General features: G+C 39.4%; 1 protein-coding gene across 5 annotated transcripts in view; it reads left to right on the top strand.

Annotated features, from left to right (window-relative positions):
• The window catches only part of CD86 (CD86 molecule), a 61868-nt gene extending 52125 nt beyond the window's left edge, over nucleotides 1-9743 (top strand). For all 5 annotated transcript variants that reach the window (XM_011971580.1, XM_011971583.1, XM_011971584.1 and 2 more), the window contains 2 exons: nucleotides 6654-6699; nucleotides 8041-9743. In XM_011971580.1, the coding sequence (XP_011826970.1) occupies nucleotides 6654-6699; nucleotides 8041-8137 (143 nt within the window). In that variant the 3' untranslated portion in view covers nucleotides 8138-9743. The remainder of the gene's footprint in view (nucleotides 1-6653; nucleotides 6700-8040) is intronic.
• Nucleotides 9744-19597: the final 9854 nt, after the last annotated feature.

Here is a 19597-nt window from a genome sequence, read left to right as displayed (position 1 = left end):
GGCTCTCAGTTGACAGCCAGCCATTAAGGAAATTAGGATCTCAGTTCTGCAATTATAAGGAGCTGAATTCTGCCAAGAGACCAATGTGGAAACAGCAGATCCCTCCACGGAGACACAAGCTTACTGATAACTGGTAGGAATTTCTCCAAAAGTGGAGCTTCCTCCTACTCCAGTGTTAATCCCTTTCTCGGAGGAGACAGCCCTCAAACTAACTTGGCACCAAAAGTCCTATCCAATGTTTTCTCATTATAGATTTTCTATGCCTCAACTGTACATATTTACCCTGTTTAGGCTGTTTAAATGAATAAAAGGGAAATGCCATAGTTATTCTAGCCAGTTTCCAACCTCTTTTCTCTTTTTTTGTTTTGTCAAATAGGGCAGATAAGGCTTGAGAATTTGTAACTATGAATTACTGTCTTTTCCGAAACAGAAATCACCCTATCAGCTTACCCATTGGGAGAAAGACAAAAATGAACTGTTTCTGAAAACAGTTGTTTCATATATTTTGTCTGCTTTCTAGTTGTTTATGGAAAGAGGGCAATTCCTATAGCAGTTAATCTTTTGTTGGAGGAAGCAGAAGTCTATTTGATCAAACCCTGAAATTTTACTTCCTCATTTGGGTCTTATGTGACTGAAATCTGTATATAATGCCCTAGCAACAGTTTTTACAACTTGCCTCCCTAGAACAAACCTAGGAGTCTCAGCTCTTTCAGGAATGATTTCTTAAAGGTACAGTGTCTTTTTCAAAACAAATTATTATTATTATTATTTATTCATTTTTTTGTGAGACAGAGCCTCATTCTGTCACCAGGCTAGAGTGCAGTGGCACAATCTCAGCTCACTGCAGCCTCTGCCTCCCAGGTTCAAGCGATTCTCCTGCCTCAGCCTCCCAAGTAGCTGGGACTACAGGTGTGTGCCACCACACCCAGCTAATTTTTGCATTTTTAGTAGAGACGGGGTTTCACCATGTTGGCTAGGATCGTCTTGATCCGTTTTTAACCAACATTTAAACAGAAATATTCACAGGCTTAAAAACTGAAAGTTAGTGATATCATCACATTTTCCCTTCAAAATGCTAAATTTGTAATCAAATTTAAAAGTTTAGAATCTACCTTTTAATTATCTGCTTTCATTTTTTTGATAGTGGCTTTTTTTGATATGATGACTATTTTGTCATGGGTATAAAAGGATAATTTATTTTGTGTTAGTCTGAAGACATCTGAAACACTGTATTCAACTATAAGTACCATTTTTTTACATTTATAATAAGATTGTTTTTCAACATTTTTATTTCAACAGTTTTTTGGGAACTATTGAACTAAACTAAGTGATTTTTGGTTACATGGTTAAGTTATTTAGTGGTGATTTCTGAGATTTTGGTGCCACCCATCACCCGAGCAGTGTACACTGCACCAGTGTGTAGTTTTTTATCCCTCACCCCTCCCACTCTTTCCTCTGAGTCCCCAAAGTCCATTATATTATTCTTATGTCTTTGCATCCTCATAACTTAGCTCCCACTTACAAGTGAAAACATACAATGTTTGCTTTTCCATTCTTGAGTTACTTCACTTAGAATAATGGTCTCTGGTTCCATCCAAGTTGCTGCAAATGCCATTATTTTGTTTTGTTTTGTTTTGTTTTTATGGCTGAGTAATATTCCATGAGTTATATATGCCACATTTTCTTTATCCACTCATTGGTTGATGGACATTTAGGTTGGTTCCTTATTTTTGGAATTGCAAATTGTGCTGCCATAAACATGCATGTGCATGTGTCTTTTTCATATAATGAATTCTTTTCCTTTGGGTAGATACCCAGTAGTAGGATTGCTGAATCAAATAGTAGAGTTCTACTTTTAGTTCTTTAAGGAATCTCCACACTGTTTTCCGTAGTTTTTGTACTAGTTTACATTCCTACCAGCAGTGTAAACATGTTCCCTTTTCACCAGATCCACACCAACATCTATTATTTTTTATTTTTGATAATGGCCATTCTTGCAGGAGTAAGGTGGTATCTCATGGTAGTTTTAATTTGCATTTCCCTGATAGTTAGTGATATTGAACTTTTCTTCATGTTTGTTGGCCATTTGTATATTTTCTTTTGAGAATTGTCTATTCATGTCCTTATAAACACCATTATTTTTAAGAAGAAACTTTACAAAAGTAAAACACAGCCAGATTTATAAAGCATCTGGGAGCTCAGTCAAATAAGAAATAGCTCAAGTAACTGAGGATGCTTCACCTGAAAGAAGGCCTAGAGAGAACAGAGATGCTGTCTTCAAATATCTGAAGAGCTGCCATAGGATGCAAAGATTGAACTTAATGGTATGACTCTGAAGGATATCTCAACGAATGAAGGTTATGAGAGGGTGTAAGGAATTAAGAGAGACTTTTCTAACAATTAAAAGGTCTTTTAGGCCAGGAGTGATGGCTCACACCTGTAATCCTGGCACTTTCGGAGGCCGAGGCAGGCAGATCACCTTAGGTCAGGAGTTCGAGACCTGCCTGGCAAAACATGGTGAAACCCCATCTCTACTAAGCATACAAAAATTAGCTGGGTGTGGTGGTGGCCACCTGTAATCTCAGCTACTTGGGAGGCTGAGACAGGAGAATTGCTTGAACCTGGGAGGCAGAGGTTGCAGTGAGCCAAGATCGCACCACTGCACTCCAGCCAGGGTGACAGAAGAACCAGATTCCGTCTTAAAATATATAAATAAATAAATAAATAAATAGTCTTTAAAATTTTATAGGATAAATAGACTTCTGCTTCCTCCAACAAAAGATTAACTGCTATAAGAATTGCCCTCTTTCCATAAAAAACTAGAAAGCAGACAAAATATATGAAACAACTATTTTCAGAAATCAGACGACAGAGAGCAGAAAACTGTAGTCCCTGAGTGAAGGAAAGAAAAAATGAGATAAGCCCTATGATTGCTCCAGTTTACTGCCTGGAGCCAGTGTCCAGGCTGCTCTGAAGGCAGGGGAGCCCTAATACTGAACTAGGAAAGACATTGCAAGGAAAGAAAACTACACACATCTCTTGTGAAATGCTTAACAAAATTAGCAACTAAAATCTAGTAGTATGTTAAAAGTATAATACGTCATGATCAAGTGGGGTTTATTCAAGAAACACAGGTAAGCTCAACATTCAAAAATCAGGCAATAACCTTTACTACATAAATAAACTAAAAAGAAAAAACATATGATCATGTCAATGGATACAGGAAAAGCTTTTGACAAAATTAATACCCATTCACAGTTTTAAATGGAAAGAAAAACTCTCATAAAAATAGGAATGCAAGATGACTTCCTCAACCTGACAAAGGACATCTACCAAAAATTCTTCTGTTAACATAATATTTCATGATAACAGATTGATTGCTTTTACTCTAAGATGGGGAATAAGGGAAAGATGTCCACTCTCTCTACTTTTGTTCAACATTGTCCTGGAGGTCGTAGCCAGAGAAACAAGACTAGAAAAAGAAAGAAAAGACACACAGATTGGAAAGGAAGTAAAATGGTCTTTTTACACAGATAATGATCATGCTTGTAGAAAATCCTGAGGAAGCTATCAAAAACCTATTAAAACTGATAAGTGAGTGTAGCAGAGGCACAGGATACAAAGTCAATACACAAAATCAATTATTTCTATATACTAACGACAAGCAATTGTACATTGAAAAAATAGCATTTACAGTAGCATCAAATAATATTAAAAACTTGGAAATAAATTTAACAAAAAACAAATACAAGGCCTATATACTGAAAACTATACAATATTACTACTGAAGAAATTAAAGTAAACCAAAATAAATGGAGACATAGGCCATGTTTATGAATCAGAAGACTAGATCTTGTTAAGATATCAGTTCTCTCCAAGTTGATCTATGGATTAAATGTAATCACAATCAAAATCCTCATAAGCTCTTTAATAGATATTAAAAATCTTACTCTAAAAGTTATAGGGAAATGCAAAGAACCTACAATTGCCAAAACAATTCTGAAAAATAAGAACAAAGGTTAAAAATACAAAATTAGCTGGGCGTGGTGGCGCATGCCTGTAATCCCAGCTACTCCGGAGGCTGAGGCAGGAGAACGGCTTGAACCCAGGAGGCAGAGGTTGCTGTGAGCTGAGATCGCGCCACTGCACTCCAGCCTGGGCAACAAAAGCAAAACTCCGTCTCAAAAAAAAAGAAAAAAAAAACAAAGGTGGATTTAACCTACCTAATTTCAATATTTACTATATAGTAATAGTAATTAAGACAGTGTGATATTGGTAAAAGGACAGACATATCAGTCAATGGAACAAAATAGAGAGTCAAAAATAGATTCACCCTGTTGACAAAGGTACCAAGGTAATTCTACGCAGATAGTCTTTTCAACAAATAGTGTTGGGACAATTAGATATCCACAAGGAAAAAGTATGAACGTAGACACACACAAAGTAACTTAAATATTAAGAATTAAAATGAAAAGACTTCTGAAAGAAAACAGAGGAGAAAATCTTTGTGACTTTAAGTTAGGTAAGTCTTCTTAGATAAGACACAGAAAGCAAAAACCATATCATAAACAGATAAAATGGATGTCATCAATATTGAAAACTTCTGTTTTTTGACTTTGTTTAAAAAAGGAAAAGTCACTGGGTGCGGTGGCTCACGCCTGTAATCCCAGCACTTTGGGAGGCCGAGGCGGGCAGATCACGAGGTCAGGAGATCGAGATAATCCTGGCTAACACGGTGAAACCCCGTCTCTACTAAAAATACAAAAAATTAGCTGGGCACGGTGGCGGGCACCTGTAATCCCAGCTACTCGGGAGGCTGAGGCAGGAGAATGGCGTGAACCCGGGAGGCGGAGCTTGCAGTGAGCCAAGATGACACTACTGCCCTCCGGCCTGGGTGAAAGAGCGAGACTCCGTCTCAACCAAAAAAAAAAAAAACAGGGAATGGGGCTAGGCACGGTGGCTGTCTCTTATACACATCTCAATATGAGTCATCAGGGAAGTACAAATTAAAACTATAAGATACCACTGCACACCCTCTAGAATGGTCTGATAAACATCAAGTGTTGGAGAAGATATGAAGCAACTGAAACTCTCATGTACTGCTATACAACCCAAAATCCTAGACTTTTACCAAACAGAAATTTTAAAAATATATAAAAACTCATACACAAATGTTCATAGCAGCTTTCTTCATAATACCAAACCTGGCATCCTAAATTTACATCAGTTAGTGAATGCATAAACAAATGGTGGTATATTTATACACTGAAATACTGCAAAGCTATAGAAAGGAATGAACTACTAACAATACACAAGAACATAGATACATTTCAAAAGCATTATGCTAAGTGAAACAATCCAGGCACAAGAAGAATACACATTATACAATTTCATTTATATGAAATTCGAGAAAAAGCAAAACTATTGTAGGTAGACTCATAGTTATCCATGGGATGGGGGAAAGGAATCAGCTAAAAAGGAGTAGAAGGGAACTATTTTGGCTTATGGAAATGTTCTCGATCTTGATTGTGGTTACAATCTTGGTGGTGGTTACGTGACTATATATATTCGTTAAAATCACCAAACTCTATACTGAAAATGATTGGAAATGATTGGGTTTTATTATTTATTAATTATACCTCCATAAAGCAGATTGTTTTTATCTTTTATTTTTATTTTATTTCAATAGTTTTTGAGGAACAGGTGGGTTTTCGTTACATGGATAAGTCCTTTAGTGGTGATTTCTGAGATTTTGATGCACCTGTCAACCGAGCAATGTCCACTCTACCCAATGTGTAGTCTTTTATCCCTGATCCACCTCTCACTCTTCCCCCCCGAGTACCCAAAGTCCATTATATCATTCTTCTGACTTTATGGCCTCATAAAAGCTGATTGTTTTTAAATACACACATACACACATAAAAGAGAACTTCCAATGACAGGAAGTGTTCAAGAATACTCTATTTAGTAAAGACAGAATCATAAAACCAACAGAGGTATTGTTGAGTGGATTCTTGTGGTCTATAAATACCTCCATGGACACTCAGGTTAGCAACCTGTTGGGCTTTAAGTGGGACAATAGCATCATCACAACAGTCAGCCTAGAGAAGTTTACATCCCAAGTTGTGTCAGTATCAAGTCCCTATCAATAGCAACTCAGGCTTTGTGAGGTCTAGCTGGCTAGAAATTTCCCACTTGGGCTTGTCCGTGCAACATTGTATAATATTCTTAGCACCATCTGGCTAGTCCATTTAGGCAACAACATCTTCAAGACTTCTTTTCCTCCTCCTTCTAAACCTTGCTTTCAGAAAAGGATTAGAAACTCTTCCAATCGCAAAATGATTGCTAAAACTAAATATATTACCCCTCCCAATGGTATTTTTTGGTTAGCCAGGATAGAGCTATAAGCGAAAAATATATTTCCAGTGTTACAATTTAAGGTACAGTGAGCAAGGGAAGACATATACTTTTTGAATGCAAGAAACTTCTTCCCAATGCCCCTGAAATTGCATCATTTAAGTAACTGTCTCTTCCATATAAAAAGTCACAACAATTTCTCTCTGAGTCCCAGAACTTTGAAGCCTTTTCAAACTTTCCTTCTTTTGGTATCTATGAGGAATACATTTTTGAAGATTGGTCTTGGTGTCTTTCAGGAACCAACACAATGGAGAGGGAAGAGAGTGAACAGACCAAAAAAAGGTAAATCCTGACCCTGAGACATTGATGAGAGAGGTATAATCCCCAGAGTGCCTGTTATTTGAATAGGCTTATGCCTAAGGCATGTTGAGACCTCAACAAACCTGAACTAATAGAGAGGGAGAGGAAAATAAGACTAGTTAAGACCTAGAAGAAAATAACCTGTTAATGGATGTCAGGGTATCCAATGCACAATGCCCAGAAAGCATGACAAGCTCCGTCATGGTCAAGCAAAAGTCAATACCAAAGATTTCAGAGGTGGTGAACCTGGGCTGCATCTTGTCTGCCACAGTAACCCCAGTACCTAGCACAGTGCCTAGATTAGTGGGCATCCTACATGCGTGGAATGAAAAAATGAAGAAGTGGGGAATGATAACATGTTTGCTTCAGCCTGAGCATCTTAGTATTTGCTATGACCCTGTTTAGATGTTCGTCTGCTACTTCTTTACCTCATTCTTCAGATCTTGCCTCAAGCAGCACTTTCTTAAAAACCGTTTCCCAAACTAGAAAATGTCCACTTGTTACAGTGTCATGTGGATCCCTTGGCTTTTTCTTAATAACACCAGATTATGCTTACATATTTGTGTAATTATCTTATTAAACTCTATAAACTAGACTAAACTAAATTCTATGAAGAGCAGAGACCATACCAGTTAAGCTTATCATTGTGCTGCTAGCACTTAGCATGGTGCCTGGCATATAGCAGGTTCTCAATAAATGCTTATTGAAAGAATGATTGATGCATGATGAATACATAAAAGTTCTTGGTGATTAGTCCTTTCACAATGTGAAAGATAGTCTGTAACTCTAGCCCTCCTGAGAAATTAAGCTCTCAGGAATATTAAGACTCTGACTGCATACCCATAGGATCAAAGCAACCCTCAGTCGCAAGCCTGGTTTCAGAGACAGGGTCATAACCCCCAGGGTGCACAGACAACCAAGAGAGCCCAGCACTAATCCAGATATACCAGCCACTGTGATTCTAGCAACAAGACTAATAATTCCGGGCACCCTTGGACAATGAGAAAGGGTGCTGAAATCCTGCCTACCCTGTCAGATTCAGTTTCAGAAATGGTCTGGAAGAGCCTGAAGAGGGCAGGCAGCAGAGAATCAGCAGAGGGCATGGGAAGGGCCAGGCAGAAATAAACAGTAGTTGTTGATGCATAGACAACAGTGTAGACCATGGTTCTTTTCTCTTGCCTTCTCCACCTTTCTCTTCAATAGTTCGTTTCTCCTCATTGCTGTTCCAATGGCAACCTCTATTGTGCCCTATCATTGAAATCTAGAAAAAGAAAGTAGCTCAACTGTGAAATATCACCTAATCTTTTCTTCTATTTTTTCCAGAGAAAAAATTAATGTACCTGAAAGATCTGATGAAGCCCAATGTGTTTTTAAAAGTTTGAAGACACCTTCATGCGACAAAAGTGATACGCATTTTTAATTAAAGAGTAAAGCCCATACAAGTATTCATTCTTTCTACCCTTTCCTTTGTAAGTTTCTGGGCAACCTTTTTTATTTCTTCCAGAAGGCAAAAAGACATTACCATCAGTAATAAGGGGGCTCCAGGACTCCCCCTAAGTGGAATAGCCTCTCTGTAACTCCAGCTCTGCTCAGTGTGCTAAGAGCAGACTAATTCTCTTATTGCTTCTTTTCACTTCAGAGCACACTTATGGGCCAAGCCCAGCTTAATGGTTCATGACCCGGAAATAAAATTTAGGACCAATACCTCCTCCAGATCAGATTCTTCTCTTAATTTCATAGATTGTATTTTTTTAAATAGAACTCTCAATTTCTGGAAAACTGCCTTTTATCTGCCCAGATTTCTAAGCTGGTGCCCCACTGAATCTTGTGTACCTGTGACTAAACAACTACCTCCTCAGTCTTGGTGGGAGTTATGTATTTAAGACCTTATGTTGTTAATATTTTGAAACATGGAGATCTATGTACTGTAATAGTGTGATTACTATGCTCTAGAGAAAAGTCTACCCCTGCTAAGGAGTTCTCATCCCTCTGTCAGGGTCAGTAAGGAAAATGGTGGCCTAGGGTACAGGCAACAATAAGCAGACCAATCTAAATTTGGGGAAATTAGAAGAGGCAGAGACAGAACCTGGAGCCACTTCTATCTGGGCTGTTGGCTAATACTGAGGAGGTTTGCCCTGCCCAACAAGCCCTAGTGGAGAGAACTGAATAAACAGGGAAGTGCTGGAGCTTGTGAACCCTGTTTCTCTTGAAGAACTGACCAGTGAGATGGCCTGGGGAAGCTGTGAAAGAACCAAAACAGATCACAATACTCAAAAGAGAGAGAGAAAAAAAGTGAGATCTTGATCCACAGAAATACATGAAATGTCTGGTCTGTCCACCCCATCAACAAGTCTTGAAACAAGCAACAGATGAACAGTCTGTCCAAATGGACTTAAGATAGACAGCAGTTTCCCTGGTATTCAGGGAGGTGTTTTGGTGATACCCAAGTTATTGGGATGTCATCTTCCTGGAAGCAGAGCTGGGGAGGGAGAGCCATCATCTTGATAATGGGATGAATGGAAGGAGGCTTAGGACTTTCCACTCCTGGCTGAGAGGGGAAGAGCTGCAATGGAATTAGGAAGACCAAGATGGAGATCACCCAGGGGCTTACTTAGCCTACAGATGTCCTACAGGAACATGGGCTGGCCCAGCACAGAGCTAGCAAATTTGAGTTGGATGATTGTTTTTGCTCAAGGCAACCAGAGGAAAATTGCATACAGAGACGGATATACCGGGAGAAACGACTTTGGAAACCTGGCTCTAAGGTGGGATCAGTAAGGGATGCGGCAGTCTCTGTCCAAACCTAAAGAGAACTCTGGGGGGGCCCGAGCCACAAAAAATGTTCCTTTGTTTTATGTAAACAACCTTCAAGGGTTGTAGACTGCCATGCTAGATAAGCTTGTCCATGTAATATTCCCATGTGTGTACCCTGCCCCTGCCTTGATTAGACCCCTAGCACCTGGCTAATTTCTAACATGTTTTGTGCAGCACAGTTTTTAATAAATGCTTGTTACATTCATTTAAAAGTCTACATTTTCTGCTTTGGCTTCAAGAGTACTACTCAACCCTTGTAGTCTGATATTCCCCACTCTGTCCTCTGAATGTACTTCCTTTCTCTTTACATCTGTATGGCTAGAAGCCTCTGACGCATGCTATATCTTCTCCTCCTCTCTTTCCACTACCATTATTTGAGAAAGGAGGCTTGTATACTTCTATATGTTTATCTCAGTAATGAGTCAGAAAAAAATCAAGTAAGAATGGTTGTTTTTGAGGACAACTAAGAAATCTGGAATAAGGAAGGGAAGCTTACTTTTGAGTTTGTAACCTGTAATGTGTAACTTTTAAATTATATGCTTATATGTACATTAAACAAAAGTTTGTAAAAAATGTAAAAATATTCCTTGAAAACACCATGATTATAAAATAAGTGCATATATACATACAGCATGTGAGAGGAGCCAGGAAAATTCTGGACAAAAGAAAATGACCTAGACTCTGTGAGGGCAGGAATGTGTTTAATTTCTCACCAATGGATCCCAGGTACCTAAGATAGTTGTCTATCCTATTGTCCATCTTTTTGTCTTTTGTTCTGTTTCTTAAAGATTTCCTCAACTTCATCTTCTAACTTCTGTTGTATTTTTATTTCTGCTATCATGTATTCTTTTCAGAATTCTTTTTTCTTCTCTCAAAACATATCTGTTTAAAGATTGAATGAAATATTAACATGCCCTATGGTGAGAACATCCCTCCTTTGTATATTAAATTCGCTAAACTACTGTATTCTAAGACTAGGGGAAAGAAAAAGGAGGTTGAAAGAGGTCATTAGGCAGAATAGTACTAGCTAACGTTATTTCACATTTACCATATACCAGTCGCTCATCTAAACCTTTAAACTTATTATCCTGTTTAATCCTCACAATGACCCTGTGACATAGGTAATGGAATATTACGCCCATTATGCTGATGAGAAAATCTAAACACAGAGATGAGTCAGAGTAATTTACCCAACACTGTTAACTTTGTAAGTGGCAGAACTCAGTAACAGGCAGAGGTTGGAAGAGTTTGGAGGGCTCAGAAGAAGACAGGAAGATGTGGGAAAGTTTGGAATGTCCTAGAGACTTGTTGAAATGCTGATAGTAATATGGACAATGAAATACAGGCTGAGGTGGTCTCAGATAGAGAAGAGGAACTTGCTGGGAACTGGAATAAAGGTGACTCTTGCTATGTTTTAGCAAAGACATTAGTAGCATTTTGTCCCTGCCCTAGAGATTTGTGGAACTTTGAACTTGAGAGAGATGATTTAAGGTATCTGGCAGAAGAAATTTCTAAGCAGCAAAGCATTCAACATGTAACTTTTGTGCTGTTAAAAGCACTCAGTTTTATGTATTCCCAAAAATATGGTTGGGAATTGGAACTTATGTTTAAAAGTTTGGAAAATTTTGGAGCCTGACGATATGATAGAAAAGAAAACCAATTTTCTGAGGAGAAATTCAAGCCAGCTGCAGAGATTTGCATAAGTAACAAAGAGCCAAATGTTAATTGCCAAGACAATGGGAAAATGTCTCCAGGGCATGTCAGAAGTCTTCACAGCAGCCCTTCTCATCACAGGCCAAGAGGCCTAGGAGGGAAAAATGGTTTCCTGGGCTAGGCCCAAGGCATTGCTGCTTTGTGCAGTTTCAGTACTTGGTGCCCTGCATCCCAGCCATGGCTAAAAGAGGCCAAGATGCAGTTCAGGTCATGCCTTCAGAGGGTGCAAGCCCCGAATTTTGGCAGCTTCAGCACAGTGAGCCTGCAAGTCAAGAATTGAGGTTTGGGAACCTCGCCATAGATTTCAGAGGATGTATGGGAACACCTGGATGTCCAGGCCAAAGTTTGCTGCAGTGGTAGGGCTCTCATGGAGAACCTCTGCAAGGGCAGTGCAGAAGGGAAATGTGGGGTTGGACCTCCCACACAGAGTCCCCACTGGGGCACCGCCTAGTGGAGCTATGAGAAGAGGGCCACCATCATCCATACCCCAGAATTGTAGGTCCACCAACAGCTTGCACCATGCACCTGGAAAAGTCACCAAAACTCAATGCCAGCCCATGAAGGAAGCCAGGAGGGGGCTGTACCCTGCAAAGCCACAGGGGCTGAGCTGCCCAAGGCCATGGGAGCCCACTTCTTGCATCAGCATGACCTGGATATGAGAGATGGAGTCAAAGGAGAAAATTTTGGAGCTTTAAGATTTCACTGCCCCACTGGATTCTGGACTTGCATGGGGCCTGTAGCCCCTTTGTTTTGGCGAATTTCTCCCATTTGGAATGGGTGTATTTACCCAATGCCTGTATGCCCATTGTATATAGGAAGTTACTAACTTTCTTTTGATTTTACAGGCTCATAGGCAGAAGGTACTTGCCTTGTCTCAGATGAGACTTTGGGACTTGGACTTTTGGGTTAATGCTGGAATGAGTTAAGACTTTGGAGGACTGTTGGAAAGGCATGTTTCGAAATGTAAGGACATGAGATTTGGGAGGAGCCAGGGGTGAAATTATATGGTTTGGCTGTGTCCCCATCCAAATCTCATCTTGAATTGTAGTTCCCATAATCTCCATGTGTTGTGGGAGGGACCCAGTGGGAGGTAATTGAATCGTGTGGGTAGTTACCCCCATGCTGCTGTTCTCATGACAGTGAGTGAGTTCTCATGAGATGTGATGGTTTTATAAGAAGCTTTTCTGCCTTTTGCTTGGCACTTCTGCTTCCTATCATCCTGTGAAAGAGGATATGTTTGCTTCCCGTTCCACCATGATTGTAAGTTTCCTGAGGCCTCATCAGCCCTGCTGAACTGTGAGTCAATTAAACCTCCTTCCTTTATAAATTAGCCAGTTTTGGGTGTGTCTTTGTTAGCAGTGTGAGAAGGAACTAATAAATACATTAACCTAGGCTTGAAAGCAAAGAGTCATCTCTGATGACTGCATTCAACCTTTCCCTCAGCACCCACTGCTCACTCCTTCCCTCCTGTCTCATTCTGTTATCAGTCATCACCAGGCCAGGAAAGCATCCTCCCACTTTCACATCCACCTCTTCTTTTCTCATTCAGGACCTTATTTATTCATACCAAGAACATGACAGTCACTTCCCAACTGATCCCAGTCTCCTGTCTCTCTTACCCTGCATTCTGTCTAACATGCCAAGGGAAACAAGAAGGTAAATAGTGAAAAGAAGGTCTCCCTCACATTCCCTTTCCCTAGCCACACAACTTTGATCTCCAGCTTCCTGGGTATCCATTCGTAGTTACACTATGCCTATATTATAAGTGTGTGTACACACACATGCACATATTCCCCTTATTCAGGCAGATTTGGTTTTAATTTACACCACAGTCTAAAGAAATCAGAATACTCTTGCTAGGATGATTGACATCAGTTTTCAGTGTAATCCTTCATATTAAAAACATATATCTGTATGTATAAGTTTTCATTCTCACCAACATTCTAGCATTATTGTGGATCTTATAATAAAAGTGAGATTCCATTGGATTTTACTATGTCTACCTGCTCACTTCAGAAGAAAAGATACTTACAGATGCGGAATCCTTCACTGTCCTTAGACATAAAGTTTCAAACCTGCTCCAATCTGAACAAGTTACACCCTAGGTCTGGTAAGCAACAGTTACCCTGAAGGGATCTCCCAATTCCTATGTCTATATAGTTGTCTTTCTTGATTTACCCCCTCACTTTGGTGGTGCATATCCTTCAGTAGCTTGCTCCAGTAGCTTTCTGAGAAAGGATCTGTGGGAAATATATTTAATGAAATTTTATGTGTCTGAAAATGTCTTTATCTTACCTTCCTGCTTAACTATTAATAATAATTTTCCTTTGTATAAAAATTTGGATTGGAAATTATTTTCATTGTCCAGTTTCCAGTGTTGCTCTTGAGAAATCTACAAATATTCTGACTCCTTATCTTTTTACATGAAAGCCTTTAGAATCTGCTTAGTGTTCTAAGCTTTTGTCATGAAATGCCTGTTTGTCCATTGTGATTAACACTCCAACGGACTTTTCTTCTGGAAACTCATGCCCTTCCCTCCAGGAAAATTTTCCTGAATTATTTCATTGATTATTTTTTCCCCTCTGTTTCACTAGTCTCTCATTTTAGAATGTCAGATTCCTGAATGTTGAATCTCCCAGACTGATCCTCCAATTTTCTTATTTTCTCTCCTGTTGTCCATATTTTGTTTTTTGTTCCATTTCCTAGAGATTTTCTCAAGTTTATCTTCCAGCCTTTCTGTTGTATTTTTTACTTCTGCTATCATGTTTTATTTTCAGAGTTCTTTTTTGTTTTCTGAATGTTTCTTTTTGCAAGGAACCTGTTCCTAATGGTTGAAATATTATTTCTTAACTCTCTTAGGATATTAACAATTAGGTTGTTTGTTTTTCAAAATTTTATATTCCAAGTTATTTCTTCCTGTTTGTTTGTTTTGATCTATATTATCCATGTTAAAGTAGTCCCCAGCTGTCTGATGATCCTTGATTGTCTGTTCATGATTAAGAGTGAAAAACTAAAAATTTGGAAGATCTGAGTTTATGGATGGGTTTGTCAATTTTAGCTTCATGGTAGAGGGATCTGGAGCAAGACATTTTTAGGAAATCATTTTTAGGTCTTCTTTTTTGAGCTGGTAATTTCAGTATCTTGCATGGAAGGTGAAGGTATAGCTGCTGGTATTTTGGGAGCCAAGTGAGAGAAGAGGGGTGGATATGAGTAGTAATGGAACCTCTGCATTCCTTATTCAGTATGCATAAATTTACTTACTCCATGTGTTTTTAGTATGACAGCCCTATCCTCAAATGTGTGAGACGTCTCTCTATTCAAGCTCTCTGCTTTATCCTCTCCAGAGAACAAGATTCCAAACTTCTGCTGGGGTGGAAAGAGGGAAGTTGCCCAGTGGTGTTGAGTGGGAAAAGGGAGTGCAACTCCAACTGCTGCTCAAAGAACTTTTACAGTGCCCCTTATTTTGGCCCTCATCATTCCCTCAACTTTTGCCCTCAATGAATTACCAGTCCTGCCAGTTCCAGAGGCTTCTGAGAATTCTGGGGCATGAATTGGGTTGTTTCTTAGGTTTCCCCACTGTTCTGGCTTTGGTTTCTCACCCGAAGTGTGATTTGGTTTAGGTTTAGTTCCTAAAAAAGCTGCCTCTCACCATCCAGGGTAATCATCCCCCTACCCATCTCTACCTCCTGGACTTATTATTTCAGAGCATTTACACCAGACCAGCTCTTTCCAACCAATAGGAAGCCACGGAAGGTAAAGGTGCTCCATGTATCTACCCCTTTATTTTAGCAGGCATCCTTGTTAACTAAGCCAAACCTCTCATTTCATGAAATCCTATACTTTTAAAACTTAAAAGAAGTCAAACTATCCTTGGCTCTCCTGGAAGATAGGGGCCAGGTATTACAAGAGTTGGGAAGCACGATCTGGAGAGACAGGAAACAGAAAACAACGCTGGCATGCACAAGAATGTGTGGAGTGTTGGAAAAGGTGAAGTAGAATAAAAAAGGAGAAATGCGTGTTTATGTCAAAATTTCTGAATCTTGCTATGCTTTAAGTTTGATAGTATGTAAAAAAATGCTTCTCATTATGTAAACCGTTCTCTCTGTCCCTTATACATTTCTTAAGAAATTATTTTCTTGTAAACAGTGCATTAACAAGCACGAAGGATAAAAGGTATGGATCATGAAGGAAATAGAAAAGAGATCAGAATCACTAGTTTTTATACCTTATAAAGAAGCACATAAGATTCCCCACTTCTCAAACTATTTCCTGTTAATCTACACTTTCAATTACAGTGATTAATAAATTATCTTTAGTGGATGAGGAAAAAGGAACATATCTCAGTATTTGTAGGACCCTACACATGTAGGGTCTAAATCAGAATCATACATTTGGGGGAACCACAGATACTGTGTCTACTAATGATGTCTTCAGAGAAAACTAAGTTCCATCCTGGCACAACTTATGTTTCCTATCCACACATCACAAACACAATGAAGCACTTTTTTTTATAAACAAGTGTAACTTGACAAACATTTGAGCACTCAGAACTTTTTAAATGACTTTATTGTGAAGCCTTTCAAAAATATACATGAACTTATTTCAGAAAGTGGTCCTCACTTGCAGTAATGCCAGATCAACACTACTTGTAGCATGTGGCAAAGTGGTTTCTATTCCCATGGTCAAATTATAACATTGACTCTGAGATTAAACATTGTAAACTCAGTTTCCTAAATATACCAAGTACAGAGTAAAAAGTCACAAATTGTCCTAACAGTCTATTAGAAATGGAAGAAATTCAGAAAGCAATGAGGAGAACCTTCCCATTGTATGTGGCAGATGAGGGCAGAGAAGGGAGTAATTCACCCAGCACCAAAGAGAGCCATGACTAGAACTCAGGTTCCTGATTTCTCAGTCCAGGGTTCTTCCCACCCCACTGTGCCCCACTAGCCTTCCTGTTAACTGGAAGAGCTGGAAAATGTGTCAACAGAGCATAATGAAGGAAGATTGTGGACTTCAGGTCAGATAGGCTTGACACCACTACACTTGACTGTGTGACCTTGCCTTAATTATTTAATCTCTCTGATTTTCAGTTTTCTTATTTGTAAAATAGGGTTAATATCTACCTGCCTTACAGGATCAAGGGCAATCCAAAAGATGAGGATTATACTGTTTAAAAAAGGAAAAGAAAGAAAAATCAAACAGCCACAACAAATAAGCAATTGGGTAGCTTGTTTCAACAGGGTGGACTTGAGGATGGTGAGTGAGCATTAGTAGTGGGAGGATGGCAACTTCACGTGAGGCTGATGTAGGAGGAGCTATAGGTTGGGCTGTACATGGATTAACAGGTGTGGGCTTGGATTCTTTCATATAACACTCAGCCCAGAAGTCTTCCAAACACCCTGCTGAAAGCCAGAAATGCTCCTACAACTCCTCGTGCATCAGCCTCACATGAAGTCCCATTCTCAGGATCTCAACTTAAGGAGTGAGATGATTCATGCTCTCACCTTATACATGTGGAAATTTTCCATCTTTACCTTCTGAGACCAAAGTCAAGTTCCTGGGACCTCCTTTATCTTTCCTTTCTCAAGATTATTTCCAGACAATCAATAGTATCTACTTCTTTGTGAAGATAACAGGAAGCTCATTCCTTCGAAATATAACATGAAATTCTAAGCAGTTAAGCTGAGAATAAAAAGGACCAAAGGCTCCCAGTCAAGATTTTGGAAAGCCCTTGTCTTGAGGAGCAGCCGTGTAGAGGATGGTTTGTATCAGGGAGGGCTGTACAAATTGGAGGGAGGGAAACCATTAGGAAACAGACACAGTTAACCTCAACAAGTTTGGCAATTCTAAGGAGTTGAATTAGCAGAAGCCTCCTGAAATTTCTAGATTAGATCCTGGTACCCAAGCTTATTAGACCAGGAGCAGGGCAAGGTAGACTCCATAACAAAAGTAAACTCAAATCAGAGGGAAATAGAAACTAACAGGAGCTGCTTTATTGGAGATGGACCACAAGAGCTTTCTGCACTCAAATGATATGGGGAAAAAGAAATCCTAAAATATAATGTTGGAAAAGTTGGATAGCCCAGGCACAGCTAGCAGATTGGAAATAGTATTAGAAATCACAGTTTTTTATTTAATCACCAGGTTGAAAAGATCCTTTTCTTTAGCATAGACCCAGCACAGGGGTGAGGTAGGGGCTAATTTCTGGTATGAGAGACCAGAGGCACAGAGCATAGAGCAAGAAGCAGGAGCTGATTGCTTTCTGATCACTAACTGCCAAATAATTAAAACATTTTCTTAAATTCATATTTTGCAACCCAGAACATATACCTGAAGCTTATTACTAGAACATGTTAGGGTATAGTTACAATGCTAACTGGCGACACAAACTAGTTACATGCTGTTTCCACCAGTCTATCTGCCACTTTTTAACTACACACATCAAGTATTTGCCCCCAGGCTTCAGGCCTCAACCTCTGTAAGAACAGTTGAGCTGTGTCCACTTGACGGAAAAACAAGTCTATTCCACTTTTTGTTTCAAAAAGTCAACCCATCCAATCAAATAAATTCCTTTACCCTTTTTTTAAAAAAAAAAAAACACATTTACTAGTTTTCCTCCAATTTTCAATGTGTTTGTTGAACTCTCTTGGAGTTACAGTCTTGGAGTATTTTTGAGACTCCTGTTATCAATTTAAAAAGAAAAGAAAAGGAAGGAATGCTTTTTAAAAAAAACAATACATCTTGTTCCTGTGTCCAAACCAGCCATGCATATTAACGTGTGTGACTGTTCTCAGGGTTTAAAATGTTTTAGCTGGGAAAAAATATATTGTAGAAGACTTAAAGAAACAAGATGGCATAGCAATGAGAATTTTAAGAGTTTTCATTCTCCCTGAGAAATTACTTGTATCGAGAACTTATGAGGAGTAGTTTATTTGCAGCAGGAAATACAGGTATGATATAAGAAAACTCTTGATCATCAGGGTCTTAGGCATTAGAAACACTCAGATGCTATGATCCTATATCTAGAAAACCCCATAGTCTCTTCCGAAAGGCTCTGGATCTGACAAACAACTTCAGCAAGGTTTCAGGATACAGAATCAATGTATCCAGGGTACAAAGTAACATTTTTATATACCAATAACATCCTACCTAAGAGACAACTCAAGACTGCAATCCCATTCACAACTGCCACAAAAAGAACAACATACAGCTAAACCAGGGAAATGAACAATCTCTACAATGAGAATTACAAAATACTGCTGAAAGAAATCAGAGAAGACACAAACAAATGGAAATATATCACATGCTCACAGATAGGAAGAATTAATATTGTTAAAATGGCCATGCTGCCGAAAGCAATTTACAGATTCAATGCTATTCTTATCAAACAACCAATGGCATTTTTCACAGAATTAGAAACATCTATTCTAAAATTCAGATGGTATTCATGCAAGGCAGACGAGCCTCAAATTGGGGCTTATCCTGGGAGAGTCCTTGGCTTTGCTCAGGAAAGAATTCAAAAGTGAGTTGGTGGCTCACACCTGTAATCCCAGCACTTTGGGAGGCCGAGTCGGGAGAATCACGAGGTCAGGAGATCAAAACCATCCTGGCTATGGTGAAACCCAGTCTCTACTAAAAATACAAAAAATTAGCCAGGTGTGGTGGTGGGTGCCTGTAGTCCCAGCTACTTGGGAGGCTGAGGAAGCAGAATGGCGTGAACCCGGGAGGCGGAGCTTGCAGTGAGCTGAGATGGCACCACTGCACTTCAGCCTGGGTGATAGAGCTAGACTCCGTCTCAAAAAAGAAAAAAAAAAAAGTGAGTGGTTGGTGGAAGAAAACAACTTTACTGAGGTGGCAGTGTTACAGCTCTGTGACTGCTCCTGCAGAGCAGGGCTACCCCATATGCAGTGTGCTGGGAGCAGCAGCTCAAAGGCAGTTCTGCAGTCATATCTACTTTTAATTACATGCAAATTAAGGGGTGGATTATGCAGAAATTTCTAGAACGAGTGGTAACTTCTGGGTTGTCAGGTTGCTGTCATGAAAAGGGGCAGTAACTTGCAGGTGTTGCCATGGAAATTGTAAGCTGACACAACACACTGGTGGGCATGTCTTATGGAAAACTGCTTGTGCCCCATCCCTGGGGCATTTCTCAATTGAGCTAGTCCTCAATTTGGTCTGATGTCTGAGCCCAGAGTCCAGTCCTGCCTCCTACTTCAGAATCAGAAAGGAGGCCAAATAGCCAAAGTGATCCTAAGCAAAAAGAACAAGGCCAGAGGCATCACATTACCTGACTTCAAACTATACTACAAGGCTATCATAACCCAAACAGGACGGTACTGTTACAAAAACA

This window comes from Mandrillus leucophaeus, unplaced genomic scaffold (genome assembly GCF_000951045.1).
Source record: "Mandrillus leucophaeus isolate KB7577 unplaced genomic scaffold, Mleu.le_1.0 Scaffold123, whole genome shotgun sequence".
Lineage (NCBI taxonomy): Eukaryota > Metazoa > Chordata > Mammalia > Primates > Cercopithecidae > Mandrillus > Mandrillus leucophaeus.
This window is presented reverse-complemented; position numbering and strand designations above follow the sequence as displayed.